The 24039-nt window shown below is 40.7% G+C and overlaps 2 protein-coding genes across 6 annotated transcripts in view; one reads left to right on the plus strand and one right to left on the minus strand.

The window, feature by feature from the left end:
* Positions 1-24039, plus strand: part of nvy (nervy) — a 322382-nt gene that overhangs the window by 138448 nt on the left and 159895 nt on the right. The gene's annotated exons all lie outside the window — the stretch shown is intronic.
* On the minus strand, positions 16656-17291 carry LOC135697668 (uncharacterized). Its single transcript, XM_065217441.1, has one exon. It carries the CDS (start codon positions 17289-17291, stop codon positions 16656-16658), a length of 636 nt encoding a protein of 211 aa, XP_065073513.1.

Here is a 24039-nt window from a genome sequence, read left to right on the forward strand (position 1 = left end):
TTTTTCTGCATATTTGTAGATATGTGAAGCGCGGTATGTAGCGCATGATAAAGGTTGTTGTGCTTGGCGGCGAAAAATGAGATATAGAGAAAAGAAGGTAGAGACAGTTTGTGTGACAACCTGCGGTGGCAAATTATTCCGAATCCCGGGAGAAGGTTGAAATTGTGGGAAAATTAAATGTCACCGGCACACTTTCGGGAATCATTGAGCTAGCAGGAACCGATATGATGGGACAGTGATGGAAAAATTGTTGTTGAAGAATGATTTTTTGCCGAATTAACTGCTTAATGCAAACGTTTCCTTAAAGCTTCATTAGATTTATGGACCAGTTGTGTTCTGCAAGGCTGAGGTTCAAATAAGGACAGTTCAAGTTATGAAACGGACACACACACTTTTAGTTTCAACTTTGTTATTTGACTAACTAGCTTAATGCGGCATGTTTTATGCTCTGCTTATAAGCAACATAGTGAATATAATTAACAATATATTTGAAGCTGCATGTAATTTTTACGGAATTTTAAATCACATGTGCTCTAAAATGCAATTTGTATACCCATTGTAAATGTAACCTTCTTATGCCCTTTTCTCGCCACCCATATGACACCAACGCAAACCATCATCATCATCGGGTAGGGAAATCTTTACCCTTTCCGATGATGTTGTTGGTTTGCGTGGGCAACTCTCGGTTGGCGAGAAAAGGGCCTACAAAGATTTGTTTACAAAAAGCTTGTATGCCCTTTTCACATGTGGCTCTTGAATTATACAACGGTGGACCTTTATGGTCTACGGATGTTTTTGGCTAATGACATTTGAGTTTCGAATCCGTTTCCCACCCTTTTCTTTTTGCGCAATCGTCCTCTAATACACACCAATCGTTTATTGTCGATGAAATGTGCTCATTTTTGTTGTACATGCATGGGCCCAAATTAGGGACATTTAGGCCGACATTACATCCATTTCCCCAATTTAAACAAATTTTTAGACCGGCCATGCTATACGCTGTGCCAATATGGTCTAGTTGTTGCACGACCAGAAAAAAAGCACTTCAAAGGCTTCAGAACAAAGTTCTTAAGATGATTTTGAAGTTGCCTCCTTGGTACAGTACTACCGAGGTACATAGAATTTCAAAATTTGAGTCTCTAGAAAAATGTTCTACAAAATAATTAATAATTTGCAACGATTAATTTTCTTTATACTTAGATAAGATTTAGTTTTAGTTTTCAGTTTTAAGATGTCAATTGTCGTACTGACATGCAGGCTTAAAAAACCTGTTTAAAATACTGAATTTACAAGGCAGGCACAATGTAAAAACACTAAGATATATCATAATAATTAAGGCTGGTATGTTACTGTAGTAGCTGGGGCACCTAGGTTAAAATAAAATTTAATTTATTTTGAATTTGGAACAAATGAAGAGTTTAAAAAAAATAAGCATCAATTCTCTTAGAACTCAAGCAATTGGAATATTCTTTAAAACTACATTGAAATTCCTACCATCCGTCCCATACAATCATAATTTGACTTCCATTTGAATTCCCTTGAAATTCTTCTCAGAATACTTTTGAAATAGGGTTAATGATGGCTTTTTCTCTCTCTGAATTCCATTCCAAACTTTGCATAATTATTCACTAGTTTATGCCGGAATTCGGCCATTTTGACTCACGCTTAGTTTTTCAAGATGGCGTATTTGATATTTTTCATTAAATCATTGCACGAAAACGGCTCACCTAATCGAAATGACGTATGAGACAAACTTGAAGGAAACCGGATTACCCTTTTAACGGGTGTTCAATAAAAAATGAGATTTTGTTCAGTCATATAGCTAGTAAACAAATTTTTTTTCAAAGAATTCAGTATTTTTCTTAAAAACGTCAATGAATATTGGAGAAGGGGCCCTGGTCAGTCGTACGACGCAACTTAGTCGCGATGCTCTCACAAGAGCGCTGGACGGCACTGAAATCATTCTAATGTTTTATTGAACACCAGTTAGAAAAAAAGGTACTGCATTTTGAAGGTTTTCAAAGTTACCTTTATCTGAAAGATGCTAAAAATGCTTTTTATGAACTTTGCTGAAATGGACACAATGGACACCTCAATATTCTACACATTTACTTTACAAAATATTGAAAGTTTATGTTCTAATATTTTGGTCAGTTTTTGATAAGCTTTCAAACATATATAAGTTTAAAAATCTTAGAAATGGACCTTTTTTGGTTATGGAAGTTTCTAACAGTTTTTCTTTTTAATTTGTGTTTTTTTCAGTTTGTATTTTCTTTTTTCCATAAAGCCAATTCAGTTTCTTACAACTTTATCTCAGACGTCATTTCGATTAGAAGAGCCGTTTTCGTGCTATGATTTATTGGAAAATATTGACTATTCGAGTTTGAAAAATTAGGCGTAGCGAACAGTGTGGCGATGTTTCGTGGAGAGGTAAAATCATTAATTTGTTCGTTCGTTTTGTTCTCATCCAGTTCCCAAATGTATTTTATTGATTCGCGCTGAACCCTACATTTTATGAGAAAAATTGAGTGCTATTCAAACGTGTAGTACTAAAAATATGTAGGACAGAAAGGAATTTTGTTTTTTTTTTTTTTTTTTAATAATTTGTTTATTTTTCTAGGCTCATTTGCTGTAGCTTTGCGGAGCCGATATTCATTGTGTAGATAACAAAATTACTTAAAACTGACGTTAGTAAAGCGGGGGCCGATTACTCGCGGCTATCTCGAGGTTAGGGGTAACAAATTGTAACAAATGGATGGCAGGGTAGGGATTGTGAACACAAGGTTTGGAGAGCAATGTGCTCTTGATCTCGAACTAGGCGACACTCTGATGAAAAAGACAAACATGGGGGTACACCGATGGGTAGCTAACAACTTGGGAGAACACAAGATGACACTAACTTCTAAATCCTCAAATCTATCCGTTTTAAAAACACATAAATTAAATTCAAATAGTCAAGGTCTCGGCTCGCCAAGACATCTAACGGGTATCGCGGGTTGTTTTCCTCGGGCCCTGAGGGATGTGGATAACTCAGATCTGGCAACACGGTGTAAGGTACACGACCAAACAACATGCTCGATATCGTGATAACCACTGCCACACGCACATAAATTGCTGCCTGAGAGCCCAATTCGATAGAAGTGCGAGTCTAACGAGCAGTGATTGGACATAAGCCTTGATATAACGCGTATAAAGTCGCGGCTCATGTCCAACCCTTTGAACCATGGATTGTTCGACACCTGTGGGAGAATAGAATGTAACCATCTTCCCAATTCACCATCATTCCATTTTTGTTGCCAACTGATGAGGACTTGCTGGCGAGCAATGGAGAAAAATTCGTTGAAGGCGATTTGTCGCTCAAAAATATCGCCTTCCATAGCGCCCACCTTAGCCAATGAGTCCGCTTTCTCATTACCCGGAATTGAGCAATGAGATGGGACCCAAGCTAAGGTGATAGTATAGGAGCAGTTAGATAAAGCACTCAGTTTAGATCGTATTTCAGGCAGGAAATACGAGGAGTGCTTCATCGGCCTCATTGAACGAATAGCCTCCAATGAGCTAAGACTATCCGTAAAAATGAAATAATGGTCAGAAGGTAGTGAGGCAATTCGCTCTACTGCGTAAAATATAGCTGCGAGTTCCGCAACGTATACGGAGCATGGTTTCTGCAGTTTATAGGAGGCGCTATGAAATTGATTAAATACACCAAATCCAGTAGAAGCATTTATGGTTGACCCATCTGTGAAAAATCTTTTATCGTTACTTACATGGTGGTACTTGATTGCAAAAATTGAGGGAACAACCATCGACCGATGGTGATCTGGTATTCCATGGATTTCTTGCATCATGGTCAGATCAAAATTTACAGAGGAACTATAGAAGGCTTGGAAGCAATCACGATTGGAGATTAATGAAGAAGGACCAACCTCCAGCGTCATGTACTCATAGTACAAACTCATGAATCTTGTTTGAGGATTTTGGTCGAGCAGCTTCTCAAAGTGTTCTATTACCAAAGGATTCAATACTTCACAACGGATGAGGAACCGGAAAGACAGCTCAGCGAAACGATCTGTCAGTGGGAGAACACCCGCGAGTACTTCGAGGCTCATCGTATGCGTCGAGTGCATACAGCCAAGCGCGATTCGGAGGCAACGGTATTGAACTCGTTGCAGCTTCAAGATATGTGTTTTCGCCGCGGATTGAAAGCAGAAGCTACCGTACTCTAGAACCGACAAGATGGTTGTTCGATACAACCTGATAAGATCTTCCGGGTGTGCTCCCCACCAAGTTCCAGTAATTGTACGAAGAAAATTAATTCTTTGCTGGCATTTTTGTTTCAGATACGCAATATGTTTTCCCCATGTGCATTTGGAATCGAACCAGACACCTAAATACTTGAAAGACATACTTTGAGTGATTGTTCTACCCTTTAGTTGAAGCTGTAACTATGCAGGATGATGCTTCCTAGAAAAAACAACCAACTCAGTTTTCACCGGAGAGAATTCGATACCCAGCTTCATAGCCCAAGTAGACAAATTGTCTAAGGTATCTTGCAATGGCCCTTGCAGGTCCGGTGCACTTGGCCCTATAACGGACACAACGCCGTCATCTGCAAGCTGCCTTAGCGAGCAATTTTCATCAAGACAACCATCAATGTCTTTAACGTAAAAATTATAAAGAAGGGGGCTTAAACATGAGCCCTGGGGGAGACCCATGTAACTAATTCGTGAAGTTGTCGAGTTTCCATGAGAAAAGCTCATATATTTCTCAGACAACAAGTTGCTCAAATAGTTGTTCATAATTGGTGAAAGCCCACTATCGTGGTAAAGGAATTTTGTTATCAGTAGTAGAAAATTACTTTTAGAGTTATCTAATGTATCGCTAACTATCGAAAAATCCTAATCTAAATTGAATCCCAACCCAAGTTGAAAGTGAGTAAATCGAAATCCAAGTTGCAAAGTTTTTTATTTGAAAAAAAGAAGTGACTCCTAGTGGCGGTTAGGCGTAAGTCATACCAATAGAAATCAACTGGAGTGTTAGCCGATGCTCACACCCCCGCTCAGCATATTAACAGTGCACATCGATAAAATTAAAACGGAAATTACGAATCTGTCCCAACACTGCTGTGTATTTTCTCACCAAAACATTTCACTGATGCTAGGTTTTTTTGAAATATAGGCACTACCAAATGATGCCGATATTAGAATAGCTGGTTAACACGAAATTCAAATGTAAAAAGTGGTCACACTCATCTAAGAGTTTTGGAGCATTATAAAAACGTTTGCAAACAGTGATTGATCACTCTGTCGATTGCAAAGGATAAACGAGCAAGTAGCAAATAAATGTAAACATACAATCATGCTAGCGACGCTGGTGTTGTAGTGGTAGGCGTGATTACCTCTCATCCCAGCAGGCCTGAGTTAAATCCCAGTTGGCGCCGCCGGGATGTACTGAGGCATAACATCTCTGATCACGCCTTCCTTCGGATGGGACGTAAAGCCGTTGGTCCCCGTTTCGTGAATAGATGGGTCGATAGGTAGGGTCCAGGTGTGGGAGCTGCCTTCCTGGCATCGGTAGCATTGGTAATCAGCACGGAAAACAAGATCGACGGAAAACAAATCAAGGAAAAAAAAAATACAACCATCCCAAGTAACATTGCAGGTTTTATCGCGGTTTTATAGCATTCTACAAGTCTAAATCATGGTCTACAGAACCCTCATAAAACCAAAATTGTTACTTGGGATACCATGTGTTGGTGAGCAAATGTTTATAGAAGCGTAAACGCTGCTTTGATTGACGAGAATACGTAAATTACCCTATTTCTAGGAAGTCCCATAGATTTCTTTACGGTATTCCCTGGATACTATTCTCAGAATTTCCATGGAATTTTCGTTGAAACTTTTGGAATTCTTCTTTGAATTCACATGAGATCTCCTCACAATTCCCTTATAATTCTCGTCAGAATTGCCTTGAATTTTTGTTCAAACTCCATTATAGTTCTACTTCAGCTTCAAATAGATTTATAAAGTCCTTAGAATTTGTTTAGATTGCATCTCAGACTACCTAGGGTGTAATCCATAGATTTCACTCATAATTTCGTTTGAATTCTCCAGCTGATCCATCGACTTTATTTCTTTTACGAAGCTAGTATGGCCCTTTAGAAAATCCCATCAACCTCAGAGGTGATTGAACTATGGTCAACTGACTTGAGCGCCAGTCATATTTACCACTCTATCTAAAACTAATAGGTTAAATGACTACTTCGGCAATACCTTTACCTATTATTGGCAGGGTGAATACATCGAGCGCTCATTTTTTTTTTGCTTGAGGATACATCTTGTTTCAGAACATCGTTTGGCCAATATTTAATACTCTACACGAGCAGATAAAGAAAACAATATGGATAGTTTGATATAAGCGTTCTTGATAACGTGTATTGACAACCGTGTGGTCGAATTCACAGTAATCAAACCAAACATTAGATATTTATGGTATATGAAGGAAATTAAAAAGATGACAAGTCTAGCTTTCTTTATAAAGCAATCAATGTATGTGTTTTGATAATGGTATTTTCGTGAAAAACAAACAGGCTGTTTACAGCAAATTCGATTTTTATTTAGTATTCATGTTCTCTATAGTATTCTCTTACAATTAAACGTAGAAAATCCGAGATCCGATCAGTCGTAAGCCAAGGAGCGGATTTTTGATCTCACGCTACTCATTAGCTTCAGCACAGATGCCTTTCCAACAATTTTGGATACTTTTTCCCAGTCTTTCGCAAACTTTGTAACGGAATCCGGTGGCTTTACATGTTTATGCAGACATGCTTTGGTCAGAGCCCAGAAAGTGTCGATTGGCCTGGCCTGGGGACAGTTTATCGGACTCATCTCCTTGGGTACAAATTGGACCTTGTTGGCTTCATACCAAGCTACTGTGTCCTTGGTGTAATGAACCGACCTACTTTGACCGGATACTGAGGCGTCGTGTTTGCGGATCATGGGTAACGGACGCTTGTTTAAACACTCACTCACGTGAACATCGGTTGTCATTGTCTCCGTTGTCACAAACGGTTTGGAAAGCATACCACACTCACAAATGGCTTGCCAAACCATAGCCTTTCTACCGAATTTTTCGGTAAAAATCACCTTATTCGCATCGTCAACACTTCGGCCGTCACGAACGGTGTAGTACTGATCACCAGGAAGAGTTTTGTAATCAAATTTAACGTATGATTCATCGTCCATAATCACGCACACCGATTTTCCGCACAGTAATCGGTCGTATAACTTCTGAGCCCTTGGTTTGACAGATGTGGCTTGTTTTTCACTTCGCTTTGGCTTCTTCTGCTTCTTATACGTGTCATTCTTGCCTTGGCCCGCTGGACGTTACTCTGCGAGAATCCCACTTTTTTAGCCACGTCCCGAACCGAAGCACTTTTCTTCCGAGTGATAGCTTGCACGATTTTCCGGACCAGATTTCGGTCAACAAGGTTCGGTTTACGTCCAGATTTTTGCTTGTCCTGGAAAGTTGCATCATCCCATGCTTCCGATTCGCGTTTGGAACGGCTTCGGTGCTTACACCTTCCAATTTCGCTAAATGACTCAGAGAAATGTTGGGGATAGTACATCATTTGTGCACGATCTGGTTGCGCTTTTCCGGAGAAATGCTTCGCATTGTCACGGAAATGTAAAGAACCGAGAGTTGCGTTACACGAAACTGTTGGTCGAAATGTAAACAATGATTCTGTGTGATAATCAGCTGTTTAAACGTCATCTGAAACACGCAGGGGCGTTCCAAAGTCGTGCATAGACATTCCGTGACACACTATACTATAGCAGGAAAAAAATTAAAAATCTTTAGAATTTTTTATTATTTTAATATTTTTATCAAATTTCAAAATTAAAATGTCAACGTAATTCAATTCCAACGCATTGATCATATTTTAAGAGACATTTATTTTGTTGGGTGAAAACTGATAGTTAATAAGATTTATGGCCACATGGTAAAATATGAACTAAGAAAGTACTCGAAAGTTTCATAACAATATTTGACAATGTATTAGTATAAGTAGGGTAAGGTGGGGAAAGATGGGCAGCTAGTACATTGAATAATTTATTTATTTTTTGTCAAAACCAACAGGTTCAATTCAACCCCAATGATGGTTTGCTTTTTCAAAACAGCATTAAGGCTGTTTATGTTGAAAATCAAAAAAATAAATAAATCAAGTAGATGACCCATAATGCCCACCTTACCACATTAAAGCCGAACTGGACTGAAATCATTTTTAAATCGATTTGAAAATTAAACTCGCAGGTAGATTGATATCAACAATAACAAATAAATGTAAACTATCTTTTCCCTTTGTGTTGTTCATGAACGAAGCAGCAAGGATCCTTATAGTTTTTAGTAAAACTCACTGAATTATTTATTAACTACTACACAGAAAAAATTCTGAATTCTAACTATCGCTTAAAATCTCCCTTCATATAATTTTGAGCTATACCTGGCATAAACAGCGAAATCGTTTACAAACTTGCATGCAATATTGCAAATTTATGCGATATTGTGCTTAAATTTATACGAAATATCGCCTAAAATTATGCCAAACCTAGCGTTAATTTTATGTGCGCTATAGCTCGCAGAAATTTACATGAATTTTTCGAACGGTGTAGACATCAAGTTTTGACGTAGAACTACGTCTGTGATTTCTATATGGGGGTACACTTTGTGAAAACCGAAAATGGAACAAGTAACAAAATTATGAAAGGTTTTGAAAATTAATAATTCAGATGCCCCTGAACCAATTTCAATAATTTTATCACCAATCGATCAGAAATATTTTTACGTATCAATAGAAATGCTTCTAACTGATGTGTTTCAACAAGAAACTGTTGAAAAGGTGGTAATGTCAATCATTGTCGAATGTACAAATAAAAGTCGATAATTTTATCACTGTTTTCAGGTACCGGAAATGAACCAGTGTCTGGCTGAAAATCTCCTTAATACAGACAACCAACCATCCAACCAACCACTGTTTTCAGGAAATAAACGGTCTTCCCAAACCCAGTCGTCATAATCGAGTACCACTTGATTGCACCTCATTCTGCTTTAACCTGAAAAGATGTAAAAGAGCGGTGCTGTCTAGCCTCAACTCATTTTCGCAGCAGTAGGAAGGTGGTGGCAGGTTAGGTAGTCCACTCTTCTACCTAACAAGCAAAGGAGTAAAAGGTATTGGTAAAGAAGCCGCCATGCGTCATCGCAAGGTTCTTCGTGATAACCGCCATCCGTCGTCTGGTTCACCGTGGCGGTGTCAAACGTATCTTCGGTCTGATCTACGAGGAGTGCTGAAGGTGTTCCTAGAAAATGTGATTCGTGATGCTGTCACCTACTCTGAACACGCCAAGCGTAAGCGTCAATGGATGTCGTCTACGCTTTGAAGCGACAGACGCACTCTGTACGGCTTCGGAGGTTAAATCATCACCAACTTCGGCAACAAAACGACCCTTTTCAGGGCCAACAAGTCTATTATAGAAAAGAGTTGGAATGGAATTTATCTGTGCCTGGTTGTCCATATTCAGAACCACATGCCCCCACCGACCACTCAAAATGCTCTCCAGAGTTGTAATCTTTTAACCAAACCAGCAAGTGATTTCGATCGATTCTCTTCATCAACTTTCTCTTTGAAAAAAAAAATACTACAAATTTGGTACGCCTACAAATCAAAAACGAAAAAAGTTAAGATAATAGATGATCGATCAATTAAAAGAACTAAATTTTCTTCACATTTGTTCCGTGCCCTAGCGGTTCTGCGTCAAGCTCCCGTTCGTGCCCCTAGGTACAGACTCTTCTACTTTTATGTAAAAAGAGAATAAAATTTAAAAATGGTAGCTTTCAGTGATATATGTGCATGCTCTTTTCATCATATTCCAAATTATGTTTTCAATTATTTTTTTCGAAATATCAAAATAATATCAAACTATGAATTTAACCTAAATAAAAAAAATATATCAAAATATGTTATCAACATCATTTCAAAATCATAATTTGACATCATGTTGACAATATTTTGATATCGAACTTTACTAGGGTACTACTTCATTTAACCCTAGTTCGTGTAATGGGTAATACCTTAGGATATGCCTCACTTAGATTTTTGTACTTCGCATTTTTGAACTCACTTTCTGATTTGTTTTCCCCAAAACTGGTGTAATGGCTAAGAACTCATTGAAATCAATGAACTAGTTTTGGAATTTTGATATATTTCAATATTTCTCAATATTTTTTTATGCCAGGGCAATGTGTACTGACTAACAATTAACTGATAACTGGTGTGTTATGATGATCAAAATAATCAAAACAAATACATTGGATGTCATGCTGAATCTATGATGCAAAATATTGTCCTGCACATCAGCAATGTTGCCTATAGATAACATTTAGACATTCTTAAGGCGCAATTTATGCCGTGCAGAACTTGTCGATACCTTTTGCCGATCAAGAGTTAGTGGCGATTTTCTTATAAAAATACGCCCTGTTGATACCTCAGGGGCAAACATAAGACATATATTTTGACGGCATTATATTATTTTATATAATATCATAAAATTACAGATTTGCTTTTATTTTAACTTTCGTTAAATCAGTGTCCAGTGACTTTGTTAACACTCCAAACACGATGCTCCCGCTAAAATGTGTTTCGGCAAACTTGCAATGTTTGAAAAATCATAGCCCAGCCATTTATTGACTATTTTCAAATCTATTGGCGTCATTCAAAACTTTATACTTTAAAGATTTATGCGGTATAAATCGATTTAAAATCTATCGTTAAATTGCACTGATTTTTCAAACATTGCTTATTTTCCGTTACACATTTAACCGAAGGCATCGTGTTCTGAGTGGCTATAGGCAATTTTTAAATAATTAAACATGCAACTAAGATGCCCTTCATGAGGAATTTAAATAACAAAAATTACACGCAAAAGACAATTTTCAGACACAAACCACTTTTTGCACGAGGTTCTCAAAATCCACATTTTTTTGGCTTTCGTTCAGAAGTTATGAAGTTCCTTAGTTATGAAACTCGAAAATCAATCGGTAAAGGTCAAACTGATGGACTTCTCGGTTACTAGGAGCTCTAACAGTTTCCAAAAGGATTCTGGAAATTCTTAACAAAACAAATGCTTAAACCACATAGCAAAGGGTAAGGTTAGGGGTTTCATTTGGCATGTACAAACATTTTAGCGGCCACGTTGAATTTATTTTTTAAAGGCTCAGAAATTGAAAGGAATTGGTTTCAGCTTGGTGTGGATAGTGCAAGTAGGGAGGTTAAACGATTTTTGTCTAAAAATCCTTAGTTTTATACAACTCTCATAACTTTTAATCGAGATGAAAAAAGTTGAACTTCATTTGGTTTTCCGTAGCTTTGTCGTTTGATTTTACGAAAAAAATAAGTTTCACTAGAATCATTTACAGACTTCACCAATGATGTATTGAAAGACTAATAAATTTGAATAAAATTCTGATTTGTACTCATTTCATCCACTTCAAGCTGATCACAATACTATCGTAGCTTACTTATTTGCTCGAATAGTTTCGTCGCTTCAATTTTCAACGGATTAACGGGTTTCACCATTCCATCCAGTCGCGAACCAAAATCTGAGAAACAGGTGGCAAATGGATCCGAAGCGAAGGAGTTTTCTCGTCCACCTTCCACTGGCTGGCTGCTAGTGTGCCATTTGTCCTCCCCAGTGCCAATCGTTGGGCTCAAATACAGAGAGAACATCGAAGACGGAGGAGACCGAACAAGCAATCCAAGAGCGCGCAGGAAAAAGTTCCATCCATTTCGATCCATTAATATTACGAGCCACACCGTCCCCCGGCAAAGTATGTAGACCAACCGATCCCTGAAGTTGGAGCACCGAGGAGAGTGCTACTACCGCTGCTGCTGCTCCTCTGAGTGCGGACGCATATGTTCTATCTGTCAAAAACTTATGAAGAACGATATTTTAATATAGGTTATGTTCAAGCTCCGGCTGCTGCTGTTGGATGCTGATACTGCTGCTGAACGACGAATCGCGCCCACCCCCTCCGAGTGCGAGGAAAGGTTTCCGCAATTGCTTCCGCACAGTCGGAGCACCAACGGCATCTACCGAGCCAGCAGCGTTGGCATCATTTCGTGTAAGCATTGCCCCAGCGTTCTTCGGGGGGAGTATTACTGGGGTGGCAGTTTGGATTGGTCGTTCCTTGGTGCACAGTGGCGTGCGTAGATTCAGCGGAAAGGATTCCTTGAGTTCTTAAGAAGTGCTCAAACATTTAATAAGTTTCTCATTATTGACCAGGGCACAAGAGACGCATCAATTTATCCTTGTGATCCCGAATCCTATTCCGAAAGTTGTAATCCCCGATATACCTCGAAACGTCACTGCGGTCACACTAAACTCCAGCGAGTGCCGGTCTCCACCGACCCAGCAGCAATGGGTTTTGGAAGGATGGGAATGTACACATTCTCGTCGTCGTCGTTGTGGAGCAAGCCGAATAAAGGTAGCAGGTGACACGTGGCAATTTGGATTACCGAAAAAATCTAAAACCGACTAAAGTGTATGTGGCACACTCAAAGTTGTGCTTTGGTTGTTTAAACCGGGACCAGCAGCAGGAGCAGCAACTGGGGAATGAGTGAGTGAGAAAAAAAAGTTGTGGCAGCAGCTAGCAGCCAACCAGCGGCAGGAGAGAGAAAAAAAAACATGTTGTAAATCTGGGTTTGAGAGTTTCCAGTGTTCCTTCGGCATTAGCGCGATGGTTTCCAACACAGATGATGCAAGTTTGCGTTTAATTTAATTTTACACTTGTTTGAATGGTACATAACCGATTGAGAATTTTCTGCAGAGCTAAAATTCCTTTTTTGGACGAATTTTTAAACACCACTCTACTCCTAAAAGCTTGTAACCACGATTTGTGGGCAGTAGTAATCCCCCTTCGGAAAGTATGCACTCACATTCAATTTATCTAAATCCTTCGTGATTAGCATCGTCTGACCTTTCCCACTGGCTCGCAAACCGACCACATCGACCATCATCCTGGGGTGCTTTAGTCCGATCATGACTGGTCAGCTGATGGACGACTAGGGGAATAGATCTCCGCACAAAATCCCAAGTCTTCGGAGTGCATAGACAAAGATTCATTTTCTTCAACTACTCTTCCCACCCCAAAACAGAGCAACATAGAGTGGGCATTACATCACCATCGCTTCGGGAAGGGGACCTTGTGTGCAAAATTGGCATTTTGGCAGAATGTTACTGAAGCTGATTGTGCTGGAAACGTGTGGGACATTCAGCAGCAATGAAGCAGAACGCTTTTAGCTGCCACAGTATGACACCATCCATCCGACAGGAGCAACAGCAGTATCCATTTCGTTTCCGTAGCAGCAGGATATTCAAAGCCGTTCGTCGTTGCTGTTGTACCACATTAACCGCAAATGTTGGGAACATTGAAGAGATGGTACTGATATTCTGATGGTCTTTGGGCGATACGGACTGGACGGGGATCCGAAGCCAGATTCCTGCCAGAAGTTTGGAATTATCTATACGCCATGTGCCGGTGGGACATAAAAATGGTCGGTAGCCATCCGGTGGAAATGCGAGTTGAGAGGAATTTGTGATGATGGTATTGGTGTTTGAGCATTCTTGTCAAAATTAAACACTTTTACTAATCGTTACGTTGGATTGTCAATGTTACACGACACAACATTCGGACGGTTAGGATTTACAATTTGACATTGAGCAAAAGTATGCTGCAATGAAACACGCTGGACGTTTTAAGTTCATTTCGTAACACTTTCTGATGACCGGGATTGTTGGGTAAGATGAGGTCTTTTGGAACAAACTGACCTCCTTTGACGTTGTACGTATTATAACATCTAAATTCCGTGGGACTATTTCTCACAATTACCTTGAAATAATATATTGGATGTTGCTTGAAATTCTCTTCGAAATTCTTTTAAAGCTCTCCTCATAAATTCTTTTAAAGCCCTCCTGAAACTGTATTCCTACTCTTGATGATTCCTCTTACCCCTACAAAGGTTTGAGCTGGACGATTGATCTTTAAGATTATTAAATATGACATTTTAACCAAGTAAGCAAACAGAATCAAACTGGTTACAGTTACAGATATAAATTCCCTCTAGAGCTTACAGTTGCTTCACAGTGGTATAAATGTAGAAAAGCTCAGGCGTCCACCTTTTAGTTCACCTTTTTGTCCACCTAAAATATTCATAAGTATTACAAGCAATCAAGAGTTAATGACCAATCAACAAAGCATCATATAACACAACATTTGCCAGAAAACTTACTGCTAACTCAAGGTATCTTCCAAATAAGCTTCAAAATTGCATTTTTTTTTATCAAATGTTAAATTCAGTCCTCTATATCCGTAATACGCGCGCGAGGCTCAAACCTTTGTAGACTACTTTTTTTTTTAATTAATCTACTAAAGACAGTTTTACCGTGTGAAATGCAATGTCTCTTAAATTCTGTTAGTGTTGCCAAACGTTTGATAGGCATCGATTTGAAAATATTTATTCTTTTAAAATATAATGAATTTTGTGAAGCACAAGTCAAGAAATGTGGTGTTCTTATTTCATCCGCGTTTCTTGTATTATATCTACGAAAGTCACTTCCTCTTTCAATTCGATCAGTGATATCGATACAATGGAATAATTAATAAGGAGAAAAAAAATATATGAAAAATTAGAATTAAAGTAAAGTTTTAAATCGATGATAAATGAAATGGGTTTGGACTCCAAACTTTGTAGTTATTGATCAAATCGAAAATATGATAAAAGCTTCATCCATCCAGTTGTACAATCCTGGAAGAATTTTATCGAACAGTTGCTTATTAAGCTTAATAAGCAAAATATTCTCCAGCGTGTCATCGGAAAGTTTCGTGCGCTTATCTGACAACACTAATCCAAGTGCACTGAATGCTCGTTCGACGGAAACTTGATTCGAAGGGACTGCAAGCAGTATCGTGGCAACATCATACAACTCAGGATGAGTATTCTTCCGGGAAAGCCAATGTTTCCATACATCGAACGAGTGGTTCTGGTGAGGTTCCAAATCCAATGCGTTGAGCTGTCGCACAAACGAGTTTTCCGTTTTCTGTGGCAATCCTTGTTCAGGAAGGGATCCACCAAACATGTTGGTCAAGAAAGCATCTAGGTCGTTACAAGGAAGTGTTGTTGGGGCTGATGTTGACTGTGTAGCCTGCTCGGAATCGCATGCTTTCAACCGTTTAATCCGCTCCCACGTAGCGACGATAAAGGCCTATAAAATCGATCAAATCAAAACATATGTTTAAAATTGGTAGGAGTATGGTAAGTGCAGCACTTTTGGTCATATTTTCCTATATTTGCCATACCTTTGAAATATAATTAAATCACAATCTCCGTGCGTTTTGTCTGCGACATATATATCTAGCGTTCAGAATCATAAGGGCCTTACTGCGATGATCGATTCTCTTCCTCGGTTTTTTTTTTTCTTTTGTTAATAAATCGTCTGGATTAAGATTTCTTGGTGTGTTTGATGTTGCTTTTGCATACTAATACAACCTTTCACTACATTGTGTTGTAATAATTTCGAAAAATTGATTCACCACAGTAATGCGAAGAAAAAATCGATGAAGAGAATCGATCATCGGCCGAGTTAGGTCCGTATGATTCAGAACGCTAGATATGTACCCCGATGAATATGATTTGAATCTTAAGTTAAGATCTCAAACATGTAAAAAACAAGAAATATCAACAAAACATGACCAAACTAGGAGCATGAACAAAATAGGTGCGTTTCCTCTATACTTACCCGAACTTCTTCCTTCTCATCAGCACAAAATATTGTGGAGTTAAGGTAATTGAATCGCGGCTCGATAAGTAGTGCAGATTTGAAAACCATGTTGTCTTTCAATTGTTTTAGCCGCCTGGTAAGCGATGTGGCTAAAGGTTCTGCGAATTTGTTTGAGGTTATTTTACCGACCTGTGCATAGCTTGCATATTTTTAGTAGCTATGTAAATAGGTTCAAATGCTGCGATGTATTCTTTAACAAAATCCCACTGATTTACAAGATCTGGAATGTGACAAGAATAAATGGTTTTGGATAAATATGTAAATATGTTAGAACAGTTATTCTTCAAAACATCCTAACGTTCGCCATATGAATGGATTTTAAGGATTTTAAAGTAATGCATTATATAATAGATAACTCGCCATAAAGAAAATGAATGATAATTAGGATGTAATAAGGAATAATCGTATATTTATGTTATAGTTACCTAATTCAGGATACTGTGATCCAAGATCTTTGTAGAATTCTTCGTGCTTGTTAAAGTGTTGTAGCATTTCGAAAATTCCTCCCCACCTAGTTTTTGCATAAAGAGGTGGCAGCGAGTGACTTCGCAAGTCGAATACTGGCTTATATGCAATTTTCCTGCAATTCTTGGCAACTGTAGTACAGTGGCAACCATATTTGCCCCGTTGTCGCAGGTAATTGCAAATATTTGGTCTAACAAAATTCCATATGAAGCAATTATTTCTTCAATTTTTGATTTAAGAAATTTCGCTGTATGGCGCTCGTTTATCTCGATCATACCTTAAATTTGAAATAAGAAATTAATGACATATTCTATTTAGAATTAGGATAACATTAAAATTACCGATTGTGTAAATAGCAATTTCTTGTTTTTCCGGATCAAACAATTGAATATTCACACCGAGGATGTGACGTCCATAGCGCGTAGCACTGTCAATTTTCAAGCATAACAATTTTCCTTTGACTAGACTCTTAATAGAGTTACGGATCTTATCAGCTGCAGCAAGCAAGTGTCGCATGAGGTTAGGTCGGTTCATACGAACATTAAGTGAATTACTGATAGGGTCGAGGAGGAGTTTGAACCCTTCCCAATCAACGCAATGTAAAGGAACGTGATGAATAGTTATAAGCTTAATCATTGCTTCCACAAAAATTTGTCGATCAATTGCAATGAGCCTTTTGGAAATTTTTCTCTTCTTGGCAATTGCTTCCATTTCTTCGCGAAATAATCCACGAGCCATCGCTAGCTCGGCGTGTTCCGTCCGAATATGACGAATAAAGTTTCCGGGATCTAATTTGTTTGCAGTTTGACGGTACTTGCACGAATTGCTCCTATCAATCGCGCATATAACGAACCCGTTTTCCGATGCAGTACATTCTTCTACTAATATTTTGCGCAATATCTTCCTCTCACCGGTTGATGATGGTTCTCCCATTCTTAGCAAGGCTTTGGACGTTTAGGATGTACTTATGAATTCGATTTAGTGAGTATATTTAAAGAAACAGATGTCCTTGAAATATTTACCACGCGAAGCCGATTGGTATCAAGTTATTGAGATTAAAAGATAGAGTTAAAAGAAATTCTCGATTACTTTTTCGAAGGGACGTATCAACTTTTGTAAACAATGTATTTGATCGTCGGTTTGGTGTAAATGGTAGCTCGCCCACGCGTACTAGCACCACTATCAGGTAGGGGAAAATTTCCCCTATCTGGTGGTAGTGTTAGAATGCGTGGGCGAGCTACCAGCTACGCCCCCATCTGACGATCAAATGCATTATTTAAAAAAGTTGATACGTGCCTTCGAAAAAGTAGTCGAGAATTGACAATTTACTTTTTTTCTTATGGGAATTTTTAATGGAGCGAGAACGAAGTCTGCCATGTTTTACGCACAGTCTGACGGTTGCTTATGGATTTTATCGTAGGAGTAAAGAGCTACAGACTCGCCGTCAACGCCAATGTTAATCAAAGTAAAGGAGAATGAACTCTTTCGTGTCACTTACAAATATGCTGAATGAACATTTGAAGTGATCGACGTCGTTAGTGAGCATTGTTGTTTTATTATTAAAGCATGAACGTCTAATGAATAATGGAAAGCAATGTCATGATGTCAAATTACATTTGATGGTATAACTGTCGAGTGAATCCGTATTTTAAAATTTTCACCAATGACAGGACACAAATGTATGCAAAAGCATGTCGATGGTCGTGACAATTAGCAAGCCTGGCTGTATTTACTGGCAATAGTTAAATCGTTTTTCATTCGACATAGAATTCCATACTTCTTGGGAATTTTCTTGATGACATTGCCAATGCTAGAGTTGAACTTAAGTTTGTCATCAATAATCACGCCAAGATATTTAATCTCTCGAACGCGATCAATAGTCTCATCATCAATTACAACAGAGACGTTCTCATTAACTCTATTTCGCGAAATTACCATAAATTTAGTTTTACTTGTATTCAATTTCAACTGCTTATACTTCAACCATCTACTTAGAGAACGCAAATCTTCATTCAAGTGTAAAATAGCATCATCTAAATCCTTAGCTGCAATGAATAACACAGTATCATCTACAAAAAGATTAATGTTGCAAAATCTTAAAACACCTCGGAAGCCATTTATATACATAATAAGTAACAGGGGCCCTAATACACTTCCCTGGGGCACTCCAAGGTTATTCCCCGCAGGACTGGAAATAGAATCATTAAAAACAAAAATCCGCCGCCAGGAGTCTACCCTAGTAGCACGCTTGTCACGAATCAATTGTAGAAACTTATATACGACTTATTTCTGTCATAAACAAGTTGCTGTAACTTATTGTGATGAAAGTGTGCTACTCGGGTACGTCCCTACGTGGAAACAAGAACCCAATGATCGATGCCATCATCGCCGGCGATCTCTCCGGGGGTGCCTCCACGCCACGGGTCTTGGCCATGACCACTTTGTAGGCATCCCCCCATGGGTTCGTGTTGGTGCTTTGGCATAAGCTGTCAAAGCACGCACGCTTGCGTCTGGCGATCTCTTTGTTGAGGGCCGCCTTAGCTGCTCGAAAAGCGACGCGGCGTTCCTCTCGAGATTCGGTTTTACGAGCTCGTTGCATCCTCCTTCTCGCATGGAGGCAAGACGCCCTGAGGATAGCAATCGACTCGCTTAACCAGTACACCTGTCTATGGCCATGCCTGGGATAGGTTCTCCTAGGCATGATTGTATCGCACACCCTTGTCAGCGATGCTATCAGTTATTCCCCCGTCAGATCAAGGGTTATTCGCTCCCGCCTCAGTGCTTCGCCGAAGACCTCTTCATCAAAGAACGATGTCCACCAGCCTCGAGCGCAGGAAGGATTCCCTCCTGCCACTCGCCTCTCACCTAGCCCCACGCTGTAGCGAATCGCCTGATGGTCACTATGGGTGTAACCCTCATCGACCCTCCAGTGTAGGTTGCACCATTCCTTCTGTAGGTACTGACCGAGCCGGTGTTGGCTAGTACAACGTCCAGCTTGGCCATTGCCTCTAGTAGGATGCATCCTCTCTGGTTGGTGTGGTGGCTACCCCACTCTACCGCCCATGCGTTAAAGTCGCCCGCAATGACCACCGGTCTTAGGCCGACAAGTACCGCAGTGAGTCTGTCCACCATCTGCGAGAATTGCTCGATAGACCACCTGGGCGGAGCATAGCAGCTACTTAAGTATACTTCATTAACCCTGGCGATCACGAATCCCTCGCTCGAGTTGGACACGACCACCTCCTGAATGGGGAAGCTCGCGCATATCACCGCCTTCCCCACTTCCCGCTGCCGGATGGGACACGGTACGGGTCGGAGATGATTGCGACATCCACTCCCCATTCCGCTGTCGGGAGCTTGACGGTAGCCACCTGTATGGAGAACAGTCCCTTCTTCAAGGTAACCGCTGTTGGCGGTACCTTGATTTGGCACTGCTCCCTGAGTGCCTTGGCTAGTTCGGTCGCTTCTGTCACTTCTTCCAAGTTCTTAACCTGGATGGTGATCGTCGAGCCTAAAATCCGTGAAGACAATAACAAATTTATTATTATTAATTTTTCAAACGGATGTTGTCGAAGGAACCGGCTCACGGGGGAATAACGGAAAGGATGGCTTCTATGGCACACCGGGGTCACCAGAAAGAACCAGATCAACAGTCGTGGTGGAAGCTGCAAGTATTGGATACCGAAAAAAAAATGTGAAAGAAACGAAATTTATTACTTATGTGCTGCTCCACTAGCGCTTTAGATTTGCGACTCACCAGGTTACGTCACTGTATGGCAATACACATCGTGTTCGGATTCGAACAACCGATGGTCTCGAACGAGATCTCAAAGGTTTTTTTTTTCTTTGTGATTTTTAGCCGTAGGCTAGTTTATCACATTTGATAGTAGAAGGTCAGGCTTAGGGCCTGCCTCTAAGGAAACGTTTCAGTCTAACATTAACGTAACGTAAAACTGGCTCTGACACAACATTAAAAAAAAAATCTTAATGTAAAATGGGAGTTACATCGGGACTGTGGTGAGGAATGGATGCGCGAACAAGGTAGAGCTCCACTGTAAGAGACAAAGCCCCAGTCCGGCAGAGATACCCCGACAGCAGGAAAATAGGAAGGTGGAAGAACACGGACAGCGCAGCCAATGACGAGAGTGCTAGATTTGGTTGTACAGATGGGCGTCCTTCAAGAAAGCAATCAGCGCAGCTAGCGTCGAGGGTTCGTTGCCAAGTAGCTCCCTGATGTTCTCTGGGAGTCGGTGTTGTTCGCGTAGTCTCTGAAACTCTGGGCAGACACACAGCATGTGTTCCACCGAGGCAGGGATGCTGCAGATTGGACAAACCTTGTGGAAGGGTGTCCCACCAAAATTGTGGGAAATCCTCGCATGGCCGGTCCGGAGTCTTGAAATGATCCGTTGGTCCTTGTACTTGTGGCTGTCTTGCCAGGGTCGTACGGTTTCTTTGATCTTTCTCAGGAAAGTGGTCCGCGACTGAAACCATTCCTCCTGCCAGGTTTCCATAATAATATTCGCGATCCAACGCTTGACGTCTAGGAGTGGTACGTTCCTTGTGAAGCGGGGACCAGATGAACCGGATCCCGCCAGCCTGTCCGCAGCCTCATTTCCAGGAACACCGCAGTGCCCGGGAATCCACGTAAAAACGGTTGAGGGTGGGGCTTGTATCCAGGGGTGGCTCGGGGCTTCGGCTTCCACCGCCTGGATGACGCTGTGTGAGTCTGTTAGCACAAGGATCGGTTGATCTGCAGGAGTGATGGCTGCATCAAGAATAGCAGCGGCTTCTGCGGAAAAAACGGAACACTCCTCCGGTAGACTTTGACTTGTTGCGGAGTTTGGTCCTGCCACTCCGAGTCCCACTCCAGCCCGTGATCGCGATCCGTCCGTAAAGCGATGAACGTGCCCCGGATAGACCGACCCAAGAAGTTCTGCAACTGAACGCCTCAACGCTACAGAGTTATCTCGTTGAGGAGAATAGGGTCTTCATTCCCGGATGTCTTAGCAGCGAGGGCAGCGGCTTTCGTAGCAGTAGCTGCAGCAGATCGATAGCGGAAACGGAAAGGGAGGACTCCGATTTCCGCACAAGCAGCGTCTGCAGACGTGGAAGGTAGAAGGCCGGATACGATGCGTACGTAGGTATTGTATACCGGAGCGAGGATGCTGTTCAGCTTCTCGGTGGCTAAGCAGGTAATTTCAATGCCGTAGAAAAGTCGACTGTCGATAACAGCCCGGGCGACACGAAGGCGGATCTCGCGGTTACTGGAGCGGTGCGGGCGGGAGGTTGTCCTGACGATGTTGATGCGGCTACAACCAGGCTGAAGTGCTGGTCGAAACTTAGAGTCCGATCCAGAACTACCCCCAGAACACGTACTGTTTTCTTAAGCGGAATTGGATGGTCCTGGATGGTGATCGGTGGTCCCCGAATCAGATGGCCCGAGTGGCAGATATGGCACCGTACACTCTTTGGAGCGGAGAGCTGGAAACCAACAGAAAGCGCCCACCTGCTGACGGCGGAGACAGCTGCTTGGGCAATATTCCTTGTCTCAAAGGAATCATTTCACGGGGAATAACGGCCTCGGGAATAACAGAACTGATGGCGGTAGAAAAACTTCCGGAAGTCACTAGCCTTGAACTTCATTCGAATTGAGGAACATCAAAAATGGCGTCGTCGTGGCATTCTTTCATCCAACTCAGAGTTATTTTCACTCAACGCAAGCTTTATAGTAATTTACTCAGCGTTGAGTAAATTTAGGCCCACCAAACTTCCGATTTGGTTTTACTCATCTGTAAGTAATATACATATTACTCAACCGTTTAGTTAAAATTAACCGTCATAACACATTGATTTTTACCCAATGGGATACTATAACGGTTTTACTGGAATTTGGGTTGTTTAAACTCATGTTTTGGGTAAGTTTCATTTTCTGTGCATGCTGCGTTCTCCATAATTTGCTCATTGACAACAAGAAGTACTGCCCATCGCTGACTACTACGATGCGAACGGAAATATAATCGAAGGAGAATGGCGGACAAATGGGTGCGATAATATCAACAATCAATACAAAACTAACGATTTTAAATTGGCTCACCACTTTAGTAGCCTATTGGTCCCAAGCAAACGATTAACGTACCCTATTCTAGTCGAAATTCTAGTACTACGCATTGTTTGTTTTGATTCGCTATGAAAGTTTGACAGATAAAATGAGGGGTTATTGGTTTTTCCTATGTTTCGAGGGGTGAATCGATTAGCTTGGGACCGAAGAGAGTACCAGAGCTGAGCCAAAAAGTTGAGCACGTTATTTCGGGAACTTCTAGTCTTAGAGTTACCTCTATGATAATATTATGACACCATTACAATCAACTAGATGAAGAATTTCGGATAGAGCAAAAGAGATCCGCAATGCTTTGAAAAATTATGTGCTGGTAGTGTTCAAGCTAATGTTCATTTTTTTGCGATGTTATCCCATGCTGCATTACGTTTCACCAGATTTCCGTAGAATTTGTCCATTTTATCCCACAAGCAGGAGTAGTTCCGGACTTGCTGTGGCACTTCCTTGTTTTGCTCTTCGAGAATAACCCAACAAACAATTTGAACTGATTAAAGGCTGAATAAGCCATTGTTTAGCTGAAGCTTTTATGGCTGCTTCCAATGTTTGTTGGGAATGTTCTGCTTACGTTTTGCGGCAGCTGGTTCATGCTTCGAGTCGTCATCTTTTTCATCCATTTGCATATTTTCTTCTGATTCTATCTCCGCTTCTTGGATCACATTATCTTCCTACAGCGACTCCATAACTCAGTGGAATAAATACTGCTATCAGAATTTGCACCTGTTCACGGTGAAATGATTTTCAGAATGGCTTGAAGCATTTCAATGTGAACATCCACGGGAAACTATTTTGACATTTATATTCACCATTGTCCATCGTTCACGTTCACCATGATGAATTCACCACCGTCCAGATTCCGCGGGAAAAAATCTGAATTGCGATGAATTATCAATAGAACTAAGTGTTGTTAATATACAATGCTTTATTTGTACATACTGATTAGAAATTTGAATTTGGTTGTCTTTCAAAACTATTTTCCTTGCAATATTAGCAGTATTAATGAGTTATAAACAAACGAACAATTTTTCACGTTCACCGGAGGTGCATAGAGCTTTAGATTATACAATGAATGGGAAACGGTCGCAACTGTTCCTCAGCTACGGTCCGATCGTTCGCCCACCGAAAGGAGAAACGGAAAAAGGAACAACGTTTCCTACGGCTGGGAAAACTTGAGCAGTACCCAAGTGAATCAGCAGCACGAGAGAGTGAGTGACGCTCGGCCGGGTGGCGAAAACACCACCCCCCTCATGAGAACAGAGGAGAAAATCCGACACAATGACGAAAGGAGACAGTGCCAGTGGCAGTCGGTGTGCACATGTTACAATTTGAAATTTTCTGAATAAACACTCACAAAACCAGGGATGGCGGGAGAAAGAGAGAGAGAAAGAGCATGGGCGATGAATGAAGTGAACGTGTGTGAGCATGAGTGAGTGGGAGTGTGGTGGGTGCACGGTGGTGGTTAGTCCGTGAGAAAGAGCGCCTGCCGTGGAGGCGTAAATCATTTATTATTGTTATTAGAGGTTTGGGAAGACGGTACATAAGAAACCATGTGCGCGTTTGGTTCCCTTT

The sequence above is a fragment of the Ochlerotatus camptorhynchus genome, unplaced genomic scaffold, assembly GCF_037179485.1.
Source record: "Ochlerotatus camptorhynchus isolate MF236.1 unplaced genomic scaffold, CSIRO-AGI_Acam_v1.1 ptg000077l, whole genome shotgun sequence".
NCBI classification, from domain to species: Eukaryota; Metazoa; Arthropoda; class Insecta; order Diptera; family Culicidae; genus Ochlerotatus; species Ochlerotatus camptorhynchus.

Bases quoted from the DNA above. Each gene is read 5' to 3' on its own strand.
- LOC135697668 (XM_065217441.1), bottom strand. From the start codon at position 17,291: ATGGGAGAACCATCATCAACCGGTGAGAGGAAGATATTGCGCAAAATA.